Consider the following 27,863-nt stretch of genomic DNA (forward strand, 5'->3'; position numbering starts at 1 on the left):
TGGTAAACTTTAACATTGACATTTTCTCTGCAAATACTTTGTCAGCTGACACCAAATTAGGCATAAAAATAGGAAAAATTCAGTTCTTTCCAGTCATCTTGTTTAAAACAATATTGCACCTCTGGGATGGGCACAAAAAAATTTAAAAAATGAAGCCTAATTATATGCAAACTGCATTTACGGTTATATTTATATTTTCTGTATTCTCTGAACTTGGCACTTTGACCTGATATTCTGACCCAACAACAAGAGCAGTCATTATCGTTTTTTGTTCAATCAGGAACTGGGACTTCTTTTGCTAAGCATGGAAGTTTTATTTATTTTGCAAACATTTTGGTGCAGATAGTAAAAAAAGGGAAATTACTCTAATTAATGCTAGGGGACTTAATTTGCTTTAAACTGATCTTTCTCATCTTAAACATTACATTTTGAAATTATACTCAATACATAAAAAGCTTGTGTGTTTTACTCTGTCACAAGTGAGTCTTGAAGGCCTTGCCTCTCTTGTTTTTATCTTCTGCATGTGTATACATATGAAAGGGATAGCAAGGAGGCAGAATGGTTAAGTAATTGAGGCAAGAAGAATCTAGTGCTCTAACCATTTGGCAACTGCCTCCGTGGCTTGCTAAACTGAGCTGAACCAGCCGACTGGGAGCATTCCTGAAGCATTGTGTTCTGAACATACCCTGCCAACAACCACAGCTGCACACTCTATTGCAGGAGGGGCAGGCAACTCCTCAGGTCAATTCCGAAAAGCAGACCCCGCTGCATAAGTGATCTTGCAGCGCTGTTTGCTCAACATCAAGAATTTTTCCAATGTCCACACAATAATTCCACAGACCTTGGAAAATTTTGGATGTTATGTCTGTCTGAGAGCATATGTGCACATGCCTGAAATCCAATTGACACAGTAAACGAATGATGAGCGCACAATGGCAGCCATCAGTCGCTTCTACCCAGGTAGGCAGCCTATTGTGCAAATCACCCCAAATTTGTAAAGCGCTTGCAGCTTGATCTGCGACCAAGGATAGGAACTTTTTAAGTATCCATATTAAATCAAACATGGACTGGAGCTGCATAAACAGTAAATGAAACCAAGTCCTGGTCACCTCCGTGAGACAAAGCTGCCAGAAGTGCTTTGGAGATTAGAATGGATGTGCTCTGGAGATTAGAATGGATGTGCTTCAGAGATAAGGATGGATGTTCTCACTGTTGACTTTTTTTTTTAACACCAACATTATTTGTTTTGTCTGTGATTATGGAAGTGATGGCAGTTTGTCTTTCTGTAAAGTCCCAAATGTTTTTTTTTTTCTAAATAATGAAATGCCTGCACTGGTTGCCAATGACTGAACAACAATACTTTTCATTTGCAATTTTGGTAATATTGGTGCTTTTGTACACATTGCTCAGCTTCCTGTGTAAAGCTTACTTTGGAAAGTGTGGAAGCTATTATAATTAAATCAAGCTTTTTCTTCTCCTTCTGCATCAGAGGGCTGAAAGTGAACTCCAGTGATTACTTGTATGTACAAGGCGTTTATGTGTATGACTGATATCTACCCCATCATTCAGACTACCATACTCCGTTTTCCTGGATGTGCATGCTGTGTATGTTCTTATTTCCATAACCCACCAAACCCCAAAATGGAGTACAATATCTTAAAATGTATGGATTTGATATTCTGCATGCATATACACATGAATGGGGTTCAGGCACTAGAAAGTCTGCACATCTTGATCTGGGAGATCAGAAAAACCTCCCCCCTTAACGGTACAGCCAGTCTTCTCTTCTCTACAGACCCCTCGGATGTCCAGTGGGTGTCTGAATGACCCAACCTTTAGCTTCCGTCGTCAGAATTGTGGTATTCTTTGTCAACATTCACGTCTTTGGTATAAGAGCCTTCCGCTTGCAATATTTTGATGATGGTAATTGGGGTGAAACGCTGTTAACGTCGTCTCTTTCGCCGTTCGTATGGAGAGAGTTAAACCCATCAGGTGTGTCAGGGATTGAACTCGGGACACTAAAGTGAGAACCTAGCGCTCTTAACCATTCGGCCACTGCACCCATCGAATCAGCTTATTCTGAATCATCAGTGCAGTGTGATCCAGGAAATGATTTGGCCAACAGCAGATGACGCTTTAACCCTTTGAGCCCTGACCACCGCTTTACCGGTGGCAGAGAAAAATGACATAATGCCCGGCCACCGGTTCAGTGGTGCGTAAACACTTCAAGCGTGCAGTCTCAACCTGGCCCATCAGGGCAGAAATCAGGGACAAAACGTGCGAGAAAACAGCTGTACACAACCCAGCAAGTAACTGATATGCTTGATGATTTATCAGAAGTAGAGTATGACAATGATTACTCTGATAGTGAGGTGGAATTCGAATCGGATGATTTTCCTACAGACAGTGATGTTGAAAATGAATCTGAGCATGCAGAATCAGTTGATCAAAGGAGGCGTGTCAGGTTGAGACTCTGCACACTTCATGGTAGAAATCGACCTTTTTTATCCAAAACACATGCACAAAACACAGTGAAAAGGCGCGGCAATGTTGGTACTACATTCGCTGACATCAGAATATTACGGTTTTCCTGATTGGCTCTTCAATATAAGTCAACCAATAGCAAAACACGACAAGTGTTTACGCACCGCTCAACCGGTGGCCAGGCATTATGCCACCCCTTCCCACCACCGGTTAGGTGGTCAGGGCTCATAGGGTTAATTTGATCAGGCTTCTTTGAAGAATTAAAGTCTTTTAACTCGTTCTATGCCACAGCTACATGCCTGCTACAGCTCCCCTGGACCAACACTACACGAGACACTGCAGTAGAAAATTGGGTCGTTTACTCAAATGGTGAAAACTGATGGAGAATTGTTGATTTAATCAGTCAAGCAAATCTTTAGTTTTCATGCTTCCGGAATCAGTAAATGGCCCAGTTTAGAAATCCAACTGTACCAAGCAAGAATAAAGAAATTTAGTGTATTGGTAAGAGAATACCTGTACCAGGTCCACAGAGTAAAGTGATAATGGAATGGGTTAATTCGTACCTAGAGTAGAATCAGTTCAGGAACAGCAAATGTTGACATACATGGAACACTGGTCAGTACTGTCAATCTGGACAGGTCTGTTGTGGGACTGGTAGTTCCAGTCCTCTTACCACAGGTCTTTCTCACATGTCATCAACTTCCTATGTGGCACAAGTGAAGGCTCAGTGGTTACAATGCTGGAATTAGATCTGTGAAGTAAATGGTTTAAATCCTGTCTCATAGGTCAACGTATGTGCAGATCGACAAGTGCTTACATTCATAAGATCAATCATGCACAATAAAAACAAAAATGTGGGAATGTCCTTTTGGCAGTGTGCAGTCATACAAGTATATGTGTGTGTGGATGTCGGCTTTTTTGGGGGGTACTGCTTTTTACACAAGCACAAATAAATCTTTTGTGTCAAAATAAAACTGATCCAGATAGGTGGCAGTCTCATAACAAGCGTTTATTCATTCACATCCTCATCATCAGCAGAACACTTAGATCTTGTTGAAGGCAGCAATGTCTACACTCTGGACCTGAAACACACAGAGATAAAAACCTATGTACAATCTGACAGAAACACACCAAGATTAAACATGTCAACAATTTGACAGAAAAACAGAAATAAAAACATATGTAATTCGACAGAAACACACAGAGATAAAACATGTATCCAGTACAGAAACACACAGAGATGAAACATGTATACAATTTGACAGTTTAACACACACGCAGAAGATACATGATGTGTACAATTCGACAGAAACACACAAGAGATTAAACAAAACCCTTGCAATGTCACACTATTTCACATAATTACTGAATATTACTGCAAGTCATTGATAAGTAAAACAAATGCTGTGTACATGATTAACCAGCTGCATCAATTTTGATGTGTTGCTCTTTTTAGTATATTTTTGTGAAATTGAAACAATGATAGCAAGTCACTGTTGTAGTTAATCAGTCGGAACGATGCTGATGTAAAACAATTTTGATCAATAAAGATCATTCTTTGCAAGAAAAGGAGAAGAGGCAAACCAAGCACATGAGAGACAGAGAGACACTGAGACAGAGAGAAAAAGACACACATACACACACATACAAACACACAGAGAGAAAGAGAGAAGAAAGACTGATAGACACACACACACGGAGGAGAGAGAGAGATATTAGAGACCAAACAGAGAGAAAGAGACATAGACGAAGAGAGAGTCAAGAGACAGACAAACAGACAGACAAACAGAGAGCACTGACATAGTCTTCAAAGCCTGTGATATCTTCCTGCAGGTCATCCACGCTGATCTTGGCGTCCTCAATGACGCATACAATCACCAGCTTCTTGATGCCGTAGGCCAGGTCCACCAGTTTAGCTGTCACACAACACATCATAGCCCGTCAGTTTAGCTGTCACACAACACATCATAGCCCGTCAGTTTAGCTGTCACACAACACATCACAGCCCGTCAGTTTAGCTGTCACACAACACATCATAGCCTGTCAGTTTAGCTGACACACAACACATCATAGCCCGTCAGTTTAGCTGTCACACAACACATCATAGCCTGTCAGTTTAGCTGACACACAACACATCATAGCCCGTCAGTTTAGCTGTCACACAACACATCATAGCCTGTCAGTTTAGCTGTCACACAACACATCATAGCTCATAGCCCGTCAGTTTAGCTGACACACAACACATCATAGCCTGTCAGTTTAGCTGTCACACAACACATCATAGCCCGTCAGTTTAGCTGACACACAACACATCATAACGTGTCAGTCCAGCATATCTTTCAATGACACAACCAACAGGCATGCCTACCCCCCAATTTGTTTTCCAGGAACAACACACATAGAGTCAGGGACAGGGTATTATTTTCTGGAACATCTCAGCAAACATACAACAGTCATCTCACAGCCAGAAGCAATGGCTGTAAACATGGAAAGAATGTAGGATTACCATTATTTACACATGTATAACATAATTCAATGGATGCTTAGGAACAGGAGGATTGAAGAGACTTGTAGTAAGCACTCTTCAGTTCTGACAGCTCACAGTTCCAGCTTTTCACGATGTGGCTTTGGTAATATTTGGCAACATTTCCATAAGTCTTAATGAAGTGTCTTCAGCAATGGTTGGAAAGCCATCTAAGGGTACACTTGTACCCACTAGATCCTTTGGAAAAGAAAATGTTAAGGTAAGGTATTTTTGTTTTCCTGGACATGCAGCAAATATCCTTATTTCTGGGACACCCTGTCCATTTTATCAACTTTCCTGGTCCCAAGGTTGTCATAGCCGAGGGGTGGCAATGGGGACAAGCTCCCATTGTCTATAAAATGCCCCTCACGGCGCGCGTCTCCAACAGCCTCTGACAACTAAGTCCAGCTCCTAGCCTGCTCGTGTGGCTTAGACATAAGCCCGGCGGAACTGCTACTACTGATAGGAGAAGGGGCGAAGGCGGGTCACCTGGCGCCTGAAAACCAGTGCTTTGGGTAGATGGGGCTCATCAGTCTGGGAAGACAGCTCATCTAAGAGAAGGAAAACTCTGATTTCAAACCTCCGCTGCCTTGCGGCCATACCCACTCATACGAAAGGCTTCGGGAGTCAACCCTGAGGAAAAATCCGGGCAGATGGAGTCCGTTAGACTCAGCAGGCAGTTCTTCCAAGAGAAGGAAAACTCCCAAGAGAAAACCCGGCCAACTGTAAACCGTTACCAGAACAGGAGATCACCGAAGACAGCCCCACAGTGGCCTCTCTAAGGGGCGTGATCTAGTCAAAACTAGCTGTGCACGCACTCTACGACACATGGCTACGCAGACATCAACTTTCCTGGACAAATATGGGCCCTCAGTTACGGCAGGCATGCCTGCAACAACCATCTAACACTGTGTACCCCATCAGTGAAGCTGCACTGCAGTTTCTGTGGACCAGCCCTACAACAGCTGAGTGCACTGCTGAAGCCATACTTCATACACAACACACACACACAATGTCGTCAAAGACATCCTGAATCCTCTTGAAAATACCAACAAACAATACACAGACTAAAGCCAATATGCTACAAGCACCGAGTGAGAATACAACTGATTTTGACAAAACGAACTAGCTGTACTCTTGGTCCAAGGTATGCAACTGGGCTTACAGACAAATCAGTACTTGGGGTACAAAAGTGCTAAGATTCTTTTTTTTTAAGTTCCAGATCTCAACACGCCCAAAAGATGACTCCACAGTATGATGCTGAAACTACATCAATTAACAGATCCTGTAATTTTTCTTTTCTTAATTTAAATACATAAAAACCTAATGTTCTCATTCCATCAGGGGCAGGTAAATCATACTCTTCAATGCAGTATGGCAAACGTTGCCCTCCAAATCCAGAGCAGTCTGTCCAGATACTGGCTTTGATCGGCTACACTTGTGAAAGCACTTTCTTCCCTTTTTTTTCCCCTATCCACTTCAGTTTGAAAGTGTCAAAGCATGCGAACTGATCAACACAATTATGCTACACAACATCTGCATAGAACTGTACATACCTGTGCCCCAGACCTAAACAGACTGCAGAGAACTGTACATACCTGTGCCCCAGACCTAAACAGACTGCAGTGAACTGTACATACCTGTGCCCCAGACCTTAACAGACTGCTGAGAACTGTACATACCTGTGCCCCAGACCTAAACAGACTGCTGAGAACTGAACGTACCTGTGCCCCAGACCTAAACAGACTGCAGAGAACTGTACATACCTGAGCCCCAGACCTAAACAGACAGCTGAGAACTGTACATACCTGTGCCCCAGACCTAAACAGACTGTTGGGAACTGTACATACCTGTGCCCCAGACCTAAACAGACTGCAGTGAACTGTACATACCTGTGCCCCAGACCTAAACAGACTGTTGGGAACTGTACATACCTGTGCCCCAGACCTAAACAGACTGTTGGGAACTGTACATACCTGTGCCCCAGACCTAAACAGACTGTTGGGAACTGTAAATACCTGTGCCCCAGACCTAAACAGACTGCAGAGAACTGTACATACCTGTGCCCCAGACCTAAACAGACTGCTGAGAACTGAACGTACCTGAGCCCTAGACCTAAACAGACTGCAGAGAACTGTACATACCTGAGCCCTAGACCTAAACAGACTGCAGAGAACTGTACATACCTGTGTCCCAGACCTAAACAGACTGCTGAGAACTGTACATACCTGTGCCCTAGACCTAAACAGACTGCTGAGAACTGTACATACCTGTGCCCCAGACCTAAACAGACTGCAGAGAACTGTACATACCTGTGCCCCAGACCTAAACAGACTGCAGAGAACTGAACATACCTGTGCCCCAGACCTAAACAGACTGCAGAGAACTGAACATACCTGTGCCCCAGACCAGACCGTCTTTCTCAATGGTGCGGACCAGTCTCTCCAGCTCCTTCATGTCGGTCTCGTCGTCCCAAGGCTTCACGTCCAGGATGATGGAGGACTTGGCGATCAGTTCCGGCTCTGTCACATCGCACAGTCAATGGGCAATCAATACTGTGTCACAACACACAATCAATGGGCAATCAACACTGTGTCACATCACACAATCAATGGGCAATCAACACTGTGTCACATCACACAGTCAATGGGCAATCAACACTGTCACATCGCACAATCAATGGGCAATCAACACTGTGTCACATCACACAGTCAATGGGCAATCAACATTGTGTCACATCACACAGTCAATGGGCAATCAACACTGTGTCACATCACACAGTCAATGGGCAATCAACACTGTGTCACATCACACAGTCAATGGGCAATCAACATTGTGTCACATCGCACAGTCAATGGGCAATCAACACTGTGTCACATCGCACAGTCAATGGGCAATCAACACTGTGTCACATCGCACAGTCAATGGGCAATCAACACTGTGTCACATCGCACAGTCTATGGGCAATCAACACTGTGTCACAACGCATAATCAATGGGCAATCAACACTTTGTCACATCGCACAGTCACTGGGCAATCAACACGGTGTCACATCACACAGTCAATGGGCAATCAACATAGTGTCACATCGCACAATCAATGGGCAATCAACACTGTCACATCGCACAGTCAATCGGCAATCAACACTGTGTCACATCACACAGTCAATGGGCAATCAACACGGTGTCACATCGCACAGTCTATGGGCAATCAACACTGTGTCACATCGCACAGTCAATGGGCAATCAACACTGTGTCACATCACACAGTCAATGGGCAATCAACACTGTGTCACATCGCACAGTCAATGGGCAATCAACACTGTGTCAAATCGCACAGTCACTGGGCAATCAACATTGTGTCACATCGCACAATCAATGGGCAATCAACACTGTGTCACATCGCACAGTCAATGGGCAATCAACACTGTCACATAGCACAGTCAATGGGTAATCAACACTGTGCCACATTGTGGTCAATGGGCAATCAACACTGTCACATCGCACAGTCAATGGACAATCAACACTGTGTCACATCGCAGTCTATGGGCAATCTACACTGTGTCACATCGCACAGTCAATGGGCAATCTACACTGTGTTACATCACAGTCAATGGGCAATCAACACTGTGTCACATCACACAGTCAATGGGCAATCTACACTGTGTCACATCGCACAGTCTATGGGCAATCAACACTGTCACATCGCACAGTCAATGGGCAATCAACACTGTGTCACATCGCACAATCAATGGGCAATCAACACTGTCACATCGCACAGTCAATCGGCACTCAACACTGTGTCAAATCGCACAGTCACTGGGCAATCAATACTGTGTCAAATCGCACAATCAATGGGCAATCAACACTGTGTCACATCACACAGTCAATGGGTAATCAACACGGTGTCACATCGCACAGTATATGGGCAATCAACACTGTGCCACATTGTGGTCAATGGCCAATCAACACCGTGTCGCATCGCACAGTTAATGGGCAATCAACACTGTGTCACATCGCAGTCTATGGGCAATCAACACTGTGTCACATCACACAGTCAATGGGCAATCAACACTGTGCCACACTGTGGTCAATGGGCAATCAACACTGTGTCATATCACACAGCTAATGGGCAATCAACACTGTGTCACATCACACAGTTAATGAACAATCAACACTGTGTCACACAGTGGCCATATCACACAATCAATGGACTTTCAGGCAAAATGAGAGAGAGAAAATGTGTTTGACATGGTACAGTATATGACACCAAATGTGAGGTAGAGAGAGTACCTTTAGCGACATGCACAATAGAAAACTGACTGACAGACTAATAACAATTTTGACCGACGTAAGACACCCACTACAAGATGACATTAATAGCAGAAGGTCAGACATAAGTGGTAGGTTTAGAGCTCCACGCGCAAGAACATCTCGATACATTAATTCATTTATTCCTACAGCCATTCGCGCACACAATCAAAACATCCAATACACTAAGTGAACCCTCCCACCCCCCAAGCCCCCTCGCCACAGCAACACCTGAACTTCACCAGCAGACGAGTGTATGGGAGCAGACATTATGCGTGCATGTGGGACTGAGCGGGTGAGCACGGGCAAGCAAGCATTTGTGTGTGTGTGTGATCGGAAGTGATTTTTAAATATTTTCTTATTTTACTTGGATTTCATGTATCTTAATGTTAATGTTCTAATCTTATTGGCGTGACATATGTTATGTGCATGCATACGTTGTTTGTGTGTGTGTGAGTGTGTGTGTGCGTGTGTGTGTGTGTGTGTGTGTGTGTGTGTGTGTGTGTGTGTGTGTGTGTGTGTGTGTGTGTGTGTGTGTGTGTGTGTGTGTGTGTGTGTGTGTGCATTTTACTTATATATACGATTTATTCCCTTGATGTTTTTATTTATGTATTGTTGTACAATACCTTATGGTCTTAACGTGTGTGTGTGTGTGTGTGTGTGTGTGTGTGTGTGTGTGTGCATGTGTGTGTATGTGTGTGTGGGTGTGTGTGCGTGCGTGCGCGCATGTCAGTTTTAGTAATCTTATACCCTTTTTTTTTGTTGGATGTTTTCATTTGTTAATATTGTTGTGCAATACCCTATTGTCTTAACATGAGTATGTGTGTGTGGGGAGTGGGGGGGGTTAGTATATCGTCAGCTATTGGGAATTCTTATTTGACTAGTTTTAATCTCTTATGTTGCGCATGATTTTATGCCAGTGTTTACGAGCCTGTGATTGCACAACTTAATTTCCATGTGGATTAATAAAGTGTTTTTGATTTGATTTGATTTGATTAAAGGAACAAGAAAAAGAGAAGAAAGAGAAACAGAGCAAGAGAAAGTGAGAGAGAGAGAGAGAAAAGAGAAAATAAGAGACAGACAGACCGAGAGACAGAGAAAGAGGGACAGATAACCAGAGAGACAGAGTGTGAGACAGAAAGAGAAAGACAGACAGGCAGGTGGAGTGAGCGAGTGAATGTGTGTGTCTATGCGAATGTGTATGCATGTGTGTATGCATGTGTGTGTGTAAGTGAGTGAGTGAGACTGGATTTTCCATTTCAGGCTGCACTTTACAATTTAAGTTAAAACAATAATCAGCTGCCATTTTTCAAACATGCCTGAAAAAAAAAATCAGCAACAATATATGCTAGATATGTGCTTGTGTAAGGGTTTCAAGGTTTATACCATTTTCACCCACAACCTCTTGAACCATGACACAATGTTTGCGTAAAACAAGAATACACACACAGCTCAGAGTTCATACAGATTTTTCATAATAAAATGTAACAACTGCTTCTAAAAACCTTTATAACATCAAAGGCCAAAAAATTTAAAACGCTAGAACCCAGATGAAATTGTATGAAATTTTGAATGCCGCCATTCTGGTCACAAAAATTCATTAGAGATGAAGTTTTTATGCCGCCATTCTGGTCACAAAAATTCATTAGGGATGAAGTTTTTTAATAAGTCATTATCCTCATCAGACATTTTTGATCAGCAAAACTGAGGCCAAAATTGAAAAAACAAAAAAAAAAATTATCAGAAAAAAAACTGGGTCATTTTAAAAGACTTTTAAGGACTTAAAAAATACTCTTTTTTAAAACAAAAATTTAAACCATTTAAAATCCTGTATGAAGCCTGCAGCTAATACAGTTACTCACTTTTTGATTTTTTGGCTGCATAGGCTTCCAGGGCTGCCTTCTTCTTTGCCTCTCTCGCCTTCTCTGCCTGCAAGACATTTACACAGGGAATGACTTCTTTGACTACAAGACATTTACACAGGGAATGACTTCTTTGTCTGCAAGACATTCACACAGGGAATGGCTTCTCTGCCTGCAAGACATTTACACAGGGAATGGCTTCTTTGCCTGCAAGACATTTACACAGGGAACGACTTTTCTGCCTGCAAGACATTTACACAGGGAATGACTTCTTTGACTGCAAGACATTTACACAGAGAATGACTTCTCTGCCTGCAAGACATTTACACAGGGAATGACTTCTTTGCCTGCAAGACATTTACACAGGGAATGACTTCTTTGACTACAGGACATTTACACAGGGAATGACTTCTTTGACTACAAGACATTTACACAGGGAATGACTTCTTTGCCTGCAAGACATTTACACAGGGAATGACTTCTTTGCCTGCAAGACATTTACTTTTTTTTTCTCAAGGCCTAAGTGCGTTGGGTTATGGTGCTGGTCAGGCATCTGCTTGGCAGATGTGGTGTATATGGATCAGACCGAACGCAGTGACGCCTCCTTGAGCTACTGATACTGATACTGATGCAAGACATTTGCACATAATGACTTCTTCACCTTCTCTGACTCCAAGACATTTACACAGATAATGACTTCGCTCACCGCAAGACAATTACAAAGGGAATGACAACACCAAGTAGACGTAACAGTGACTTCTTAGCCTGTACACAGATCCGAACATTCACACATTCTCAACATCCAAGTTTTTCAAGGGGTCTTCCCACATAAATTTAATTCACAGAAGTGGTGGATGAAGAACTGGTGATTAGGAAAGGAAGTCATAACCAGTCATGTACAGACTACAGAAAATGGTTCAGACTAACTAAAAAAAAAAAAAAAAAAAAAAACAGAAAAAAGTTTCATGGGGGTAGCCATGGGGCAGTGCAGTATGACTTTCCAGATCTAAATCATTCCTGATCCATACTGGTGCTAGACTACACACTTTCGCCAGAAAAGGAAAAAAAAAGGGCAAAAAGCCAATATAGAAATCAACACAATCCAGAAATTTTCTTACACATCCAAACAGATTTCTCGACAATGCAAGTAAATACCTCCTCATCATCATCATCATCCCCAAAGAGCTCAAAGTCGTCGTCTTCATCTTCATTGTCGTCATCAGCGGCTGGTGTGGCTGGAGCTGGCTTGGAGGCAGCTGGTGCATCACCCTTACCTCCCTTTTCAAGGGCACTCACCCTGCTCTCCAGTTTACGCACCAGCTCCTGCAACTCTTTGGTGGCTGCAACAAAATATATGAGGCATTAAAACTTTTTTTCTTCTTCTTCTTCTGTTATTTTTTTTACTCAAATGGTGCTACTGTTCTTCATAGTACCTTTATAATGTGATTACATGCTTGCTCAGACTGAGTGGTAGGCATACACAGCTTTTTTTTTCTTTTTCTGTTTTTCCTGCCCCATCATCTGCACCATTTCAGTGGCATTACTCCCATGCCGCTTATTTAGATTCCCCCATACACGGCCACACCCAGGTTCGTCTGTGGCAGTTCCAGCGTCAGCAGTTCACAGGGAACCATCGGTGTTAGGTCGCCAGGAGGCCACACACCAGAGGAGACCCTGCACTGCTGCTGAGTCACTTCGGTGGTGTTCAGTGGTGCCTGTTCTGTTTTAACGGGCATACACAGCTTTGTCAGCCAGGGTCGGTCAGACTGTCTCGCTCGTTTCCATGCCCAAGCCCTTTCTCTTCTTTTCTCCCTCTCTCTCTCTCTCAGTTTCTGTCAATTTCTTTTACTTGTTCCTTCTTCTTACCGTTGTTTCACTCCATTTTCAGCCTCGTTTTGTTGACAGTCAACTACTGTCAGTTCATTATGAAACTCCTAGCAGTGAAGACACTTATCACATGTTGAAGAAGCACGGCAACACTTTGCACAATCTTTTTTTCTTTGTCTTTTTTACTGTCCTATTCATCTAGAAGTGTGGTGTATTGTGACATTACCAAACAAAAACATACTGTTTAAACTAAAGGCAAGTGCTCACTTTTTGTTTAAATCAAAGGCACCTGCTCACCTTTTCTGTTTAAACCACCGGCATATGATTACCATTTCTGTTTAAACCACAGGCGCATGCTTACTTTTTCTCAAGTCCTGGTTCTCCTTCTCCAGACTGTCCAGTCGTTTCTGTACCTGTGGGCTGTTCCCCCCTGCACCACCCTGGTTGCCCTGCACACACAGGTACACACAACACCTGCATTTCAACCGCTATATATTACACCACTTGCATTTTAGCCGCTAATTAGCACGCCACCTGCAATTCAGCTGCTATATTTATCACACAACTTGCATCTTAGCTACTATATACCACATCACCAGCATTTTAGCCCCTATGTACCACATCACCAGCATTTTAGCTACTGTATATCACATCACCTGCATTTTAACTGCTATATATCACACCACCTGCAATTTAGGCACTATATATAACACCACCTGCATTTTAGCTGTTATATATCACACCACCTGCATTTTACTTTTAGCTGCTATATATCACATCACTTGCAATTTATCACATCACATGCATTTTAACCCTTATATATCACACCATCTGCAATTTAGCCACTATATATAACACCACCTGCATTTTAGCTGCTATATATCACACAACCTGCATTTTAGCTACTACATATCACACCAACTGCATTTTAGCTCCTGTATACAACACAACCTGTATATAACACAACCTGTATTTTAGCTGCTATATATCACATCACCTGAATTTTAGCCGCTATATATACCACCTCCATTCAGGCCGCTATCAAGAACATGACCTGCATTTTAGCTGCTATATATCACATCACCTGAATTTTAGCTGCTATATATCACACAACCTTCATTTTAACTGCTATTAATCACACCACCTGCAATTTGGGCATATATATATCACCACCTGCAATTTAGCTGTTATTTATCATACCACCAGCATTTTACTTAAGCTGCTAGTGCTATATATCACACAACCTGCATTTTAGCCGCTATGTATCACACCAACTGCATTTTAGCCGCTACATATCCCACAGTCTGCATTTTAGCCACTATATATCAAGTCACCTGTATTTTAGCTGCTAAATATCAACCAACTGTATCTTAGCTGCTATACAGTATATATTAACCAATTGTATTTTAGCTGCTACATATCACCTACATTTTAGCTGCTACATATCAAACCACCTGCATTTTAGCCGCCATATATCACAACACCTGTATTTTAGCAGCTATATATCAAACCATGTGTATGTTAGCCGCTATATTTAACACCACCTGTATTTTAACTGCTACATATCACACAACCTGCATTTTAGCTACTATACATCAAAGAATGTGCACTTTTACAGTTTTAGCCATATCACTGAATCATCAAGACAGTAATACTTCGTATCATCTTGAACTATGAAGATAATATGTGAATAGAAAAAAGTGTGCACACACACACGCACATACACACACAGTCAGCAGGTGAATTTTTAGCCACTATCACTGTATCAGCAAGACAGTCATACTTCTGTCAACTGATCAGGCATAATCCGAACAATGTAAGTGCATGTAAGAGGAAAGGAACAAGAACACGCACACACGCACACTCTCTCTCTCTCTCTCTCTCACAATGCAGGTCAGCAAAAGAAGGGGCCATATGCATGACATGTATCAGAAAAGTCAGACTGAAGAGTGAGTCAAACTTCTTAAAAGAAAAGCAATAATTATTCCAAAAAGATGCCCAATCCACACACCAGATAATGGGTTAACTTAATGCTTGAATTAACCTTTCCCGTACGTCGTGGGTGTGAAATCACCCAGACAAGTGTTTTTGCTCTGTAACTCAAGTAATATTGAAGCCACTTCCACATAATTTCATGACTTTGTCCATAATATAGTTTACTACATATCCACTGAACATTATTTTCTTTTATACATAAACAAAGAAGTTATTAATCAATTAATGTCCCAGTACGTCGTGGGTGTGACGACACCCATACTCCCAAAGAATAAACCTTGCACGCCGTACGTCGTGGGTGTGGAGCCACCCATGCAAAGCTTGCGCGCCACGCATTGTCGACGTGACGTCACTTGGGCTCGCTACAGAGAGAGATGAGAGTGACCTTGTCTTTTGTTGATCGTATCCCGGTTCAAGTCTGCGGTAAGTTTTACTCTAAAGTTGTAACTAATTTCAGAAAACAATAATTATTGCACTAGATATCTTCAACAATATTGAATGAACTGTTTCTCTTGTAGAGAATGATCGGGAGCAACTGACTGATAGCTTTTTATCTAGTTGGAATTAAAGTGCCTTTCTAAGAACTGGATATTTTTGTAAGTCTGAAATCAATTGATCTAAAATCTAGTTGATATAGAACTATGACAAAGTTAAAACTGTGTCAGAAAAAAAATCTTTTTTTTTAGGTATTTGATGAATAAAATATGCATGTTATCTCTAATATCAGTTTGTGGGCGTCCGTATTTGAGAGAAACTGCACTGTGCTACACGAGTTCACATACATGTTCATGCACATATCCACATCTATTTTATATGCCTACACGCTATATATAAGCCTTTCCACACACACACACACACACACACACACACACACACACACACTGCACACACACACACACACTGTCTCTTTGTCTCTCTCTATGTCTGTTGCTCTTTACGTCCGTCTGTCTGTCTCTCTCAAACATGCAATAATATTCACATGTAAACACGCAGATACACGCACATTCATGCAGCCGCCTGTGCATAGCTATACAGTCTGCTATTTGCCTCGAGCAGCACCGCGCGTGGGCTAAAAAATATCAGCACTGGCTAGGGATAGCCTTGACCGAAAGAGGATGGGCGTGTAGCCGCTAAAAAAACAACAAAACCAACAACAAAAACAACACACACACACACACACACAAAAACAACAACAAAAACAACAAAAAAACAAAAACAACGTTTTTTGTAAGTAACAACACTCTCTTCTCACGGGCAAAACTTATTCACAATGCGCCTGGTCAAGCACTGGAGTAAATAGCCTACACGCACAAGTGGAAACTGCGCATGCAAGTCTGCTGAAGAAGTCAAATTTGCTTTACGGACAGGTGTGGGTTACTGTGCACCCACGACGTACGGCAAGGTCTTATTTCTTCAGTGAAACCATGGGTGCCTACACACCCACGACGTACAGTGAAGGGTTAGTTCGTACACAGAAACCATGGGTGCCTGCACACCCACGACGTACAGCGAAGGGTTAGTTCGTACACAGAAACCATGGGTGCCTGCACACCCACGACGTACAGCGAGGGGTCATTCCTTCTTAGAAACCATGGGTTTCTGCACACCCACGATGTACGGCGCGCAAAATTTTAGGCGACGTACGGGAAAGGTTAAGAAAAGGGATATAAAGAATTAATTTAATTAAAATTTAAAAAAAACACAAAAAAAAAACAACCATATTTGTACCTTCAACCTCCACAATAGCCAAATGGTTAAAGTACTGGACTTTCAATCTGAGGGTCCTGGGTTCGAATCTTGGTGACGGTGCCTGGTGGGTAAAGGGTGGAGATTTTACCAATCTCCCAGGTCAACATTATGTGCAGACCTGCTAGTACTTGAACCCACTTTGTGTGTATACGCATGCAGAAGATCAAATACGCACGTTAAAGATCCTGAAATCCATGTCAGTGTTCGGTGGGTTATGGAAACAAGAATATACCCAGCATGCACACCCCTGAAAACGGAGCATGGCAGCCTACGTGGCAGGGTAAATAAAAAAATTAAATAATTTTTTTTTTTAAACAAAAAAACGGTCATACATGTAAAATGTTACATGTTTGTCAGAGTGCGTATGTGTGTGTGTGTGTGCCTGAAATTTGACTGAATGACACAGGAAACGAATGTTGAGCACCCAGTGGCGGCCGTCAGTCGGCTCTACCCAGGTAGGCAGTCTGTTGTGCAAATGACCCCGTGTCTGTAAAGCGCTTAGAGCTTGGTCTCCAACCAAGGATCAGCGCTATATGAGTATCCGTACCAATCAATCAATCAATCAAACATCTAAAATCTCCACATTATATACTTCCTCCCATTCCCAAAGTCACCCCTAACCATCACGTATTAGGTAAAACCCAAATTTACCTAACTCTAGTACAGCATTTTCATATACTATAAAATACTTGCTGAAGAAAGAAAACAATTAAGGGTCAATTAAAAAAAAAAAAATCACACAGACACAGAAAAAGCAAGAGAATAGACAGCAGAGGCTACCATGGCATTTTAAAGAATAAAACCAAGCGCAACTTCAAAACCCGTCTTTTTCATGCTACCCTGCCTTCTATCCTATCAAAAAATATGCAAAACAAAAATGCCAAAAAGTCTGGATGTTCCTGTCAGAACTCTCAAAATTTTGTTGTTAATCTCAGTTAACAGTTGACCTTTTTTTTTTTTTTTTTTTAAAGAAATAAGACAAGAAATCTAAAAGGTTAACACTCACAAAGCTCTTCCGTTCGTCATTCTTCCTTTCTTTTTCATTTTTAATTAACCCAGGACTTCCGTGTATATAAAATTAACAAAGTAAATAATTTTTTTTTTTTTTAATGCTTTCACCCAAACTAGTATTCCCCGACTTTTCTTTAAATTTATCATATTATCAAAAATAAATACACAACATAAAAAAAAGGAAACATACCTTTAGTGTCCTGTTGTTGTTAAGTATCAGCTTGCACAGAAAACTGGATACAATTATTTTCCAACGCAAAAAAAAACATAATTCAAGTATCAACAGTATAATATTTTGTCAATGCATGCAACTTACAAAGTAGTCTCACACATTACAGTGACATAAGAAGACAGTCTCAAATCTAAAACAGCCAGATGAGCCAATGAACAAAAACATAAAACATTAAAAGCTGTATTTTTTTCCTGACTGAGTGACTTCAAATATAAAGTAATGAAAAAAGATAAAGCAGACATGCATTTACGTTTAAAAAAAAAATCATATTGGACATCTGCATGCTTTTCATCTGAGTTTATACTTTTTATCAACTTCCATGAAATGTCAACTGGAATAGAAAGAAAAAATACTCAAATTTACTAACTTGGCCAACTGTTAAAAATCAATTCCACTAAGACCAAAAGGTTAATAAAAATATATACATAATTTTTAAAAAGGTTTCAGTCATTTCACTTTACTTTTAGCTGGCACCCTCTTTCTTAACATCTTTGGGGTTTCACTTTAGCTTTCATTTTTAAGCATTGTCAAAAAGTGCACCTTTATCAGTCTTTGTAATTTAACTTACTTCACCCAAGAACACTTCAGCATTTTAAACTATCACTCAAACTGTATTATTCAACAAACAAGAATTTTTTTTTTTTTTTTTAATTCTTTGGACATTTACAAAAACAAAAACAACAACAACAACAAATACACACTAACCCACACAGAACTCCTGAACGAATTCATCCATTCACAAATTTTCCAAATCTTCACTGAGAATGAACTGTCAGTCTCAATCAGGCTTTATTTTCCGTTCGCAAAAGGCAACTGTTCCCCCAAACTGATTATAACAAATAGAAGCTGACACTTTACAGATTTGTTTAGCTGATATCTTTTTTTCTTTAACTGTAAGATTCGCACAATGAATCATTTTCAATGGTCTCATCATCTCTAAGTCTTCAGTTAACAGCAGTGAACACCTTTTGTTTAGAATGGAAAAAAATGCATACATTTTCTTTTTTGGAAACAAAAAAGATAGAACATAACATATAATCATTTATTTCATGATATTACATGACTCTGAAATACTACAAAGAAAAATGTTTCTGGAATCTATAATTTTCCTATTTAAATAAACAACTGAAATAATATTTTCAAGACCTTATATAAATGTAATGAAAGAAAAAACATATCTAAAATATAAAAACTGCATTATATATCATTATATGAAAGCAAAGTATATCTCTTGAAATATGGGGGGTTTTTTAATCAACAATTTCTGGAAAAAGGTACAAATATATATATGCATGCTACATGAAACTGCAATAATCATATGAACATGCAAACTGAAACACCAACACACAATAAAAATTCAATGAAAAAAAGAAAAAAGAAAAATAATTTACTATTTCTAGTACTATGACAACACATATGTAGCACACTGCACACACACACATTTTTTTTTAACCACCCCCATGCCCATACACACACACTGAACACAATCTAAGTTACTAATACTAACATTAACAATGCAAACTGAAACACAGTCAGCTTCTCTATATATACACAACATTTCCCCACCCAGTCTTACAGAACACAATAACATTTTAGTGTCAATTTCATTTTCAACATGTGTACATGTTTGTCTTGATTATTCTAAAATGAGGGATCGAGAATACGTACTGCCAATGAGAGATGAAAATCAACGTAACATGTAATCACCTTTTTTCTCTTGCACTGAACTACTCCCATTATAGACTCAGTTTAAGACAGCATGGTCTATTGTGTGTCGGCTAGCATGCTGTGTTGCACTTGGAAGAGTTTAATTGCTCCCTTGTTAAAGTGACAAAAATCTTTCCGTTTACAATGATTTACAGCACAATTTCATTTCTCACATGATCATTTTCCTATCTACTTTTTTTGTCTATAGAAAGCCTAAACACAGCTTCCCTTATTATCACTAAATATTACTGTCATGACAGTGTCAAACATTTTTATGTATGTGTATTATGATCCACGGACTGCTGACTATGAATCATTTTGATACAAGCCAACATGGGCAGCTTGACACAGCTTCAGCAACCACATATGGCCACACTCCAATCACTAATATACACACTAAGCAAATCAAACCTACCAGCAAATGTACGACCATTTATGTAAATACAACAGAGAGAAAAAGGTGCATAAAAACAGACGGATTACCAACAAAAAACCAGTGTCAAAAGATCTGTAGAAAGTAAACATTTTCTGATGCTAAGGACAAATGGCAGTGGAAGATAAGACAGGTCTGTGCTGTGCAATACTGGTTTTTTTGTTGTTGCTGCTGAAATTATTAAAAAGTGAAAAAGGAAAATAATGGATGATGTCACACCAGGCACAGAATACACACACAACAATAAACGATACACCGTCACTCATGTTTTCAAGCATGTTGAGTTCTAGTAATAATGAATCTGTTTCAATCTATAATAATTCTAACTGCAGTCTTTAAAAAAATATATATTTAAAAAAAAAAAAAAGCACATGCATCTTGACTATTTCTCACACTCATACATAACCCAAAACCTCACAGATAAAGACATGAAATTTCAAATTCACATTTCATTAAAATTTAATTTCATATGCTTAAAATGAAAACTTACGCTGTCTTTACTCTGAAACCAACCAACCTGACTACACTTTCACCCCTAAGTGACACCCTTTTTCACAAAACCCAATGACCAAAACTTATTTTTGAACAGTGTATGACTTCAGGTGCTTCAGGAAACATGAAAAGTATCAGTACTCTAACTTACTTCATTCTTACTAAGTCTTAGTTTTTTAGCCTTTCAATATCAGACATTTTATAACTAGCAAGAGCAAGTTAACATGAAAATTTTAAGATTAATATGATAGAAATCAAATGCATTAATCATCCCGGTTTGTTAAATCCACAACAAAATTGAAAAATTCATCTCTTCTCTTCTAGAATGAACAGTGGCAGGACAACTTTCAAAACTTATTTTGAAATGTAAATAATTCTTCATTCTTGTCAAAAGCTTTTAAATATTCTGACCAAAAAAATAACACATAGACTATAAGCTAACCGTATTATTCTAATTTCAAAAATTAATTGTTTGACTGATCAAAATAACAAAAGCAAGTTTCACACATGGCAAGAGAAAACAATGGAATTTTCTTGACACTAGTTTTCTTTTGCATCGAAAAAATGGAATGACTTCACATGCTGGCTTCTTATTATGTGTTTCATTAAAAATCTATTATTACATTTCATAATAACTTTTATTCATTACTTTGAAATATTTCAATTTCTTTTAAATATGTAAAATAGTTAACTCAGTACAAATTATAAAAAATAAGTCAAAGGCAGGCAAAGCACAACACAAAATGACTTTACTCATTTAAAATCTACTACACACACACACACACAACCACACACACGTTTGTCTAATATCACTTGACAGTGAAAAGACGTTACTAAAGAAAGAACACTACCTGCACACACACAAAAGACGTTACTAAAGAAACACTACACACACACACACATACACACACACGTTTGTCTAATATCACTTGACAGTGAAAAGACGTTACTAAAGAAAGAACACTACCTGCACACACACAAAAGACGTTACTAAAGAAACACTACACACACACACACATACACACACAATCAGTCAAGAAATCTTTCTTTTTTTTCTTTTTGTTTTTTCTTTTTTTTAATTCTACTGATGAAATGGTGTGTAAAAATGAAGAGCACACAAAGGCTGAATGCACAAGCAACATCAGCACACTGATTTGTGGAGGCACTGAACTACTCACTGGCTGCTTCAGGGCGTTTGCAATCTGCTCTCTTGCCTGCGTTATTTCGTTTCTAATAGTTCTGCCGCCCTATACAATACAAACAATTCAACACATTAAAACCCCAGAAAATCAAACCTTCAATATATTATCAGAACAAGCACTAATAAAACAATTTCAGGCAGGCATTACTGAAAGCTTTCTGTTGCTGTGAACTTAACAAAATTCATTTTAAAAACGTTACAAAACAGTGCGCAGGATAACCTGACCAGTCAGGACTAAGTACATAATCATGATAATGACTGGCGGAAAATGCCCTTCCTGCAAACAATTTTTAAGAGACGACTATGTATTCAGCAATCCTTTCGTCATCAAAAGTATTTACATCACAGAATTTATGCTGGTTTGTGCTTAGTTCTGCTGAAAAAAAATTCTTCTGGGCCGTTCACATGGCAGGATACACACATTTATTTTACGTTCTCTTGAAGAGATTTTTTTTTTTTTTTTTAATCAAAATGTATGAATAGTGGAGACACAAACCGTAGAACACACATATACCAAAAGAAATCTAAATATTGGTTAACATATTTAATAAGTTAATATTTAATACAAAAATAACAGGGGGGTTAGGAGTGGTGGTGGGGAGGAAACATAACACAAATTATGGTTGTGAAACACTCTCATCCTCTTTTCAGCAAAGTAAGTTCTCGACCAATGATTTGATGGTCATAATCAAGTAAACATTTCATGTGCTCATAAATAGCAACTACAGAAATGGAAAACAACAAATGTTATCGCCTCTGTCCTTCCTCCCTCCCTCCATTTTGCTCCCACCTCTACCAATTCACTACAACCACTCCAATATTTCTTTGAGTAATTATCCATAATAACCAACATGTATCAAACACTTGTTGCTACCCAGCAGAAAAAAAAACAACTTCATTTTGATGATTATTATTTATAGATTAATGTCATCATACTACATATAATGTAGTCATTAATTGGTGCCTCTTCCATACCACTAATCTCCATCCTCCTGGCATAAGAAAAACAATCTCCCTTCACACACACACACACAAATATATATATCTATATCATACACTGACAAAATAAACAACCACACGCTTGTTTGCTGCCTGAACTGAAGTCTGCAGAAACAACAGCTATGGGTATGTCAAATAATAATTATCTATCTATATTTCTCTTGTAATAACTCACCCCGGACAATGGAAAGTTACAGCGTTCCTGATGTAAGGTAGCGTTCCTGACGTAAGGTAGTGTTCCGGACGACGGAACGCTATAGCGGTTTTGACAATAAAATTTTTTCCACGCTTTCCTCATGGGGTAGCATAAAAATCGCAGCTACACCAGGCATTGCAAACGTGTCATGGGTTGAATGGAAAGTTTCTTCATGAGACTTCGTATCTGTACACTCGCTGGCCAGCCGTTGACCTTGGTACCCCACATGACAAGCTAATCTGCATACGTATCGAAAATGGTGTGGCAGGCAATACAAGTGGAATTTTTTTAAGCAAACTAGATCACTACAGTAGCTTTTTACTGCTGCTGAAGTGATTGAAATGCTTCAAACTGAACGTTTCGACATCGACGAGGATGATGAAGATGTTGAATAAAGTATCTGCAGTGAAGAAAGCTACCAGCAAGAAGGTACTGACAGTGACTCAGCTTCTGAGGGCTGTGAAGAGAGGGAGGGGGGGTGGGAATACACACGACATGAGAGGGGTCAGTGGGTCAAGTACAGGGAGTTTCATTCAGTTACTTTGTGTTTTGTATATTTTCCCTAACCCTAACAAATGGGTCGTCTGCAGGGGAAAGCAAGGGAGAAAACTATTCGTCCGGAGTGAGTTAACCATACACAGACTAATGATTTAATTCTTTGGTCTGGAAAAAAGTCACTTATTTTTCGACCTTTTTTCTTTTTTTGGCGGGCAGTGAGAGTTTACTCTAGTTTTTTTCTTTCTTTCTTTCTTGAAGTAATTATATTTCTTATGTAACAGACACTTTCCCACTTTATAAAGCATACCAAAAAGTCTATATTGTGGCAGACTCGTCAGCCCCATGCAGACATTACCTGAGACTGCCCCCCTGCTTGCCCAGGTGTCGCAGTGCCAGCCTGCACTGCGTAATAGTGGGCCTCCGCCTCTTCGTAGCGAGATTTCTGCAGCCATACGTTGTCCAGCATCAAAGGGGCAGCCATCTTTTTCGTATAGACTGCAACACATTGAGTACAAATGTGCATCTCTGGTGAAAACATAACAATGATAATTTTTTTCTCTACAGACTGCAACATACTAACACACATGTACTAGTGAAAACCTAACCATGTACATTTTTTTCTCTATAGACTGCAACATACTAACATGTTTGCCCTGGTGAAAACACTATCAATGTTCAATAGTTTGATAAAACATACTGCTGAGTATAGGGAACTCTAAATACACTCTTCATGAAAAGCATGTATGGAAAAAAAAAACCCTATGGAAAAAAAAACCCTACTTTTTAATAAAACACACACAAAAAAAAACACAGGTGAAACCTTTCCAATCTGGAATGTGATGCCTCCTAAATCTACCACAGATGTACTTTACCTCAGGAAAATTTGTAAGACTGTGTGAGAAGGGTGGCATGGACTGCTTACTTGGCAAGTGCTGTATTCTGTATATGTTGGACAGTTTTGTCCGCACCTATCTAGAGTGCCAGGTTTGTACATGTCATGTTTTCCCTATGTTCTTTCTCAGGTTAATGGACATATAAAACATTCTATACTCTTCTAATCCAACTCTGATGAACCAAAGTGATTTCAGGAATGGCAACTTTAAAATCACCATGTTAAGACTGGATACATTGTCTCCACATCACAAAAGTGTTGAGTCTGCTAACAGAACAAAATGATTATGAATCCTGAATAAGATAAATAAAAATGAAGAAACAGCTACTAATACCAGAAACTTGACACTATACCAATTAATCAAAATAAATAAACGATTTTCCATGTAGGCGATGTATTCAGTTCTCAGGCTGGGTGATTTTTTGTCCAAAACCATGAATTTTGGAGTACATGTTTTGCTTTTGTCAAGAGTTTATCGTTTCCCTATATATGATCTTCCTCAATATTATATATATATATACATATGTATATAATGAGGCCAGGAGATGAAATGATTAACAAATAGTAAAGAGTAGAATGGTAACTCTCTCCATTCACAAGGTACACAACTTCAAGTCAGTGCTGCTTACGCTACCGATTCAGCTAGCACACAGGTAAATAAAAGGTACATAGAGAGTCATCACTCCACTCTTTACCATTTGTTAATCATTTCATCTCCTGGCCTCATTATTTGTTACTTTCCAATTGAAAAACCACCGAGGCAACCATGTGTTTGTTCTGTAGCGTCCATGTGTTCTGTGTGGCTTGTTCAGGATTAAAGAGGCTATGCCAGTCTTGAATAAAAGCTAATTTGTGTTTGCACATTTCTTCTGTCTTTGCTGCTGTGTGCACATGTCAAATGATCAGTATAAGGACAGGCCCGGCGCTTCCTTTTTTGAGGAAGTGTCTGGGTTTGTTCCAATGTACCTTTTATTTACCTGTGCGCTAGCTGAATCGGTAGCGTAAGCAGCACTGAAATGAAGTTGTGTACCTGTGAATGGAGAGAGTTACCACTCCACTCTTTACTATTATATATAGGTTACTTTTTCACCCGAAACTAACCTATGCCAGTAATGCTCCATGTCATGCGATGAAATCTGTCTATATAAAGTTCTGTTGAAATAAGGCAATAGAATTTATTAATTAATACAAATCTATAATTTAAACTTATCTTTAATTGTTAAAGGAAAAAAGTGTTGAAAATTATGACGTGCCTTTTAATAAAAGATCAGTGGAGAATTCAGGATAGCCACTGAACTATGTCAGAAAACTTATCATCCAAAATGTTACAATGTGTCTTTCTTGTTATTGATGTTGTCTTGTGACAATCAGTCGATCACAAGGAACTGTACAGTGTGTGTGTGTGTGTGTGTGTGTGTGTGTGTGTGTGTGTGTGTGTGTGAGAGAGAGAGAGAGAGAGAGAGAGAGAGAGAGAGAGTTCCATCTGAATATGACAGCCTTTATAGTTTATCTGTTGTACAGGATTTTACTGTTTTCATGTCAGCATGTGGCATGTGCACATTCATTAAATAACAGCTGATAATCACATGGAAATGTACAGAATATGTTGTGTGTTTCACTGTGTGAGTGTGTGTAAGTGTGTGACTGTATGAGTGCTTACAATGCATGTGTGTGTAAGTCTGTGTGTGTGTGCGTGCATGCATATTCCAGGCAGCATCACAAGTGTAAAGCTTATCTTTTCACTATGCATTTAAAAATCAAAGGAATCCATGTGACGTTGTAATTTTAATGTTTACATTAGCTGAACGTACAAACACCTTTAGTGACCATTCAACATGTAAATTCTACACACTGTGACATACACTAAAAGGTTGCATTAGGAATTGAGAATACAGAAATTTGAGAGGGACAAAAGCTAGAGAGAGACATTTTTTCTTTTATCAGTTTAATCCCTAATTTGAGTACGGCTTTTCAACATTCCAACTCCAAGCATGTAAAAGAATCATGACTCATGTACCATCATATCATATGCTCCCCCCCCCCCCCCCCCCCTTTTGTTTTTTTAAGTAGACTCAGATGAATAACCCTTGTAGTTGTACATGGCTTTTCTTGCAAACTTCATCCTTTTTTTTTTCTTTCTTATTTTTTTTTAAAAAAGGAGTAAATATTGTCAGACTTTAACTGGCACTTGGCTACATGAAAATCTGCTGCAAGTGTAATCACCAATTCAGTGTACAATGGCGGGTTAATCAAGTTAACTAAGCAAGTCTACTTATTTATCAAATTTGCATCTTTCAAGAAAATGTTTTTGCAACTCTTAAAATCAAATCTTTTTTCCTTGTGGAAAAAAAAATTCAATTTGCATTTGTATCTTGCACTTTGTGTACAACTTACATTAATGTCATCTACTACTTTAAGCATAGATCTGTGATATGGGAAGCCACATTATGTAATGCTAAACAACCATCTGTTGCTCACGAGTGAGAAATGTCCTATTTATATATTTTGTTTTGATTTTTATTATTGTCTGTCTATGTGAAAAGTTTCAAACTGATTCCAAATTCATTCTTTCCACAATTCTATTAGTAGTAGTAATGAGTGACTGAAGCAGTTTTGAAAACGAAATTATTATACAAGTACGGCATTCTCATCCATTTCCTTCTGCTTTCCAGCCAAATTTGTGTTCTTTTTTTATCTACGCCTCGCACAGGCTCTTACTCAGTAGCCTTCTTTCACTGACAGTACTAGCAATGAATCTCCAACTCCAAATAAAAACGCATCACAAAATCTATAATATATACTTTGATATCGATTAAAAACTGGCCAGGGTTCATGATTACTTCTTAAAAGGGTTTACTTGTGCATTCACTAAGTTTTTGAAACGTTCAAACTGACCTGAAAGGTACGGAAACCTTGAGCAGTTTTCTCACAACCAATGCCGGGGACGGTGGCCAAAGAAAGGAAGTACACGTGCTGACAGCAGACGAGCAGACGCGTTGACAAAGTAAAAGAAAAAGAAAAAAATCTGATAAAGACAGTTTTATTTGAGAAATAAATGTTGTCATGTTGAAATCAAATACCCTAATAGAGTGTTATATAATGATATAAGTATGAAGCAGTATCAGTATCAGAAGCATTACTGCGTTATAGAGCCATGGTGAGTATTTACACAGCATCCATTCACATAATGCTGTGACTCGGCAATCTGCAACCTTCACCCACTGTGGACCCCCGCTTAGCCAGTTACGTTCGGGTTTAACGCCGACAGCCACATCAAGTGATAAAAGTACCAGGAAAGTGGGGGGAGGGGGAAGGGGGAGAGTGGATTGGGTTATAAGCACAGAAAATGTAGCTCAACCAGCACCATGCCCACTGATCTAAAAATAGAAGAGCACTGACCTTAAACTTACGGCTGCGTTCACACCAAACACGGACGGACGGACACTGACGC

The 27,863-nt window shown here is 39.6% G+C and overlaps 1 protein-coding gene across 3 annotated transcripts; it reads right to left on the bottom strand.

Moving 5' to 3' along the window:
* Positions 1-3,472: 3,472 nt before the first annotated feature.
* On the bottom strand, positions 3,473-27,385 carry LOC143291272 (elongation factor 1-delta-like). Of its 3 annotated transcripts, XM_076601107.1 has the most exons (10): positions 27,308-27,385; positions 23,876-24,015; positions 21,805-21,873; positions 17,953-17,982; positions 13,369-13,456; positions 12,336-12,520; positions 11,181-11,247; positions 7,405-7,530; positions 4,285-4,400; positions 3,473-3,566 (listed from the first exon to the last, which is right to left on the bottom strand). In XM_076601107.1, exons 2-10 carry the CDS (start codon positions 23,999-24,001, stop codon positions 3,528-3,530), a joined length of 846 nt encoding a protein of 281 aa, XP_076457222.1. In that variant the 5' UTR covers positions 24,002-24,015; positions 27,308-27,385; the 3' UTR covers positions 3,473-3,527. The 3 variants fall into 3 exon arrangements, with proteins under 3 accessions (XP_076457222.1, XP_076457223.1, XP_076457224.1); XM_076601108.1 differs by lacking the exon at positions 17,953-17,982; XM_076601109.1 differs by lacking the exons at positions 17,953-17,982; positions 21,805-21,873.
* Positions 27,386-27,863: the final 478 nt, after the last annotated feature.

Source organism: Babylonia areolata, chromosome 16, assembly GCF_041734735.1.
Source record: "Babylonia areolata isolate BAREFJ2019XMU chromosome 16, ASM4173473v1, whole genome shotgun sequence".
NCBI classification, from domain to species: Eukaryota; Metazoa; Mollusca; class Gastropoda; order Neogastropoda; family Buccinidae; genus Babylonia; species Babylonia areolata.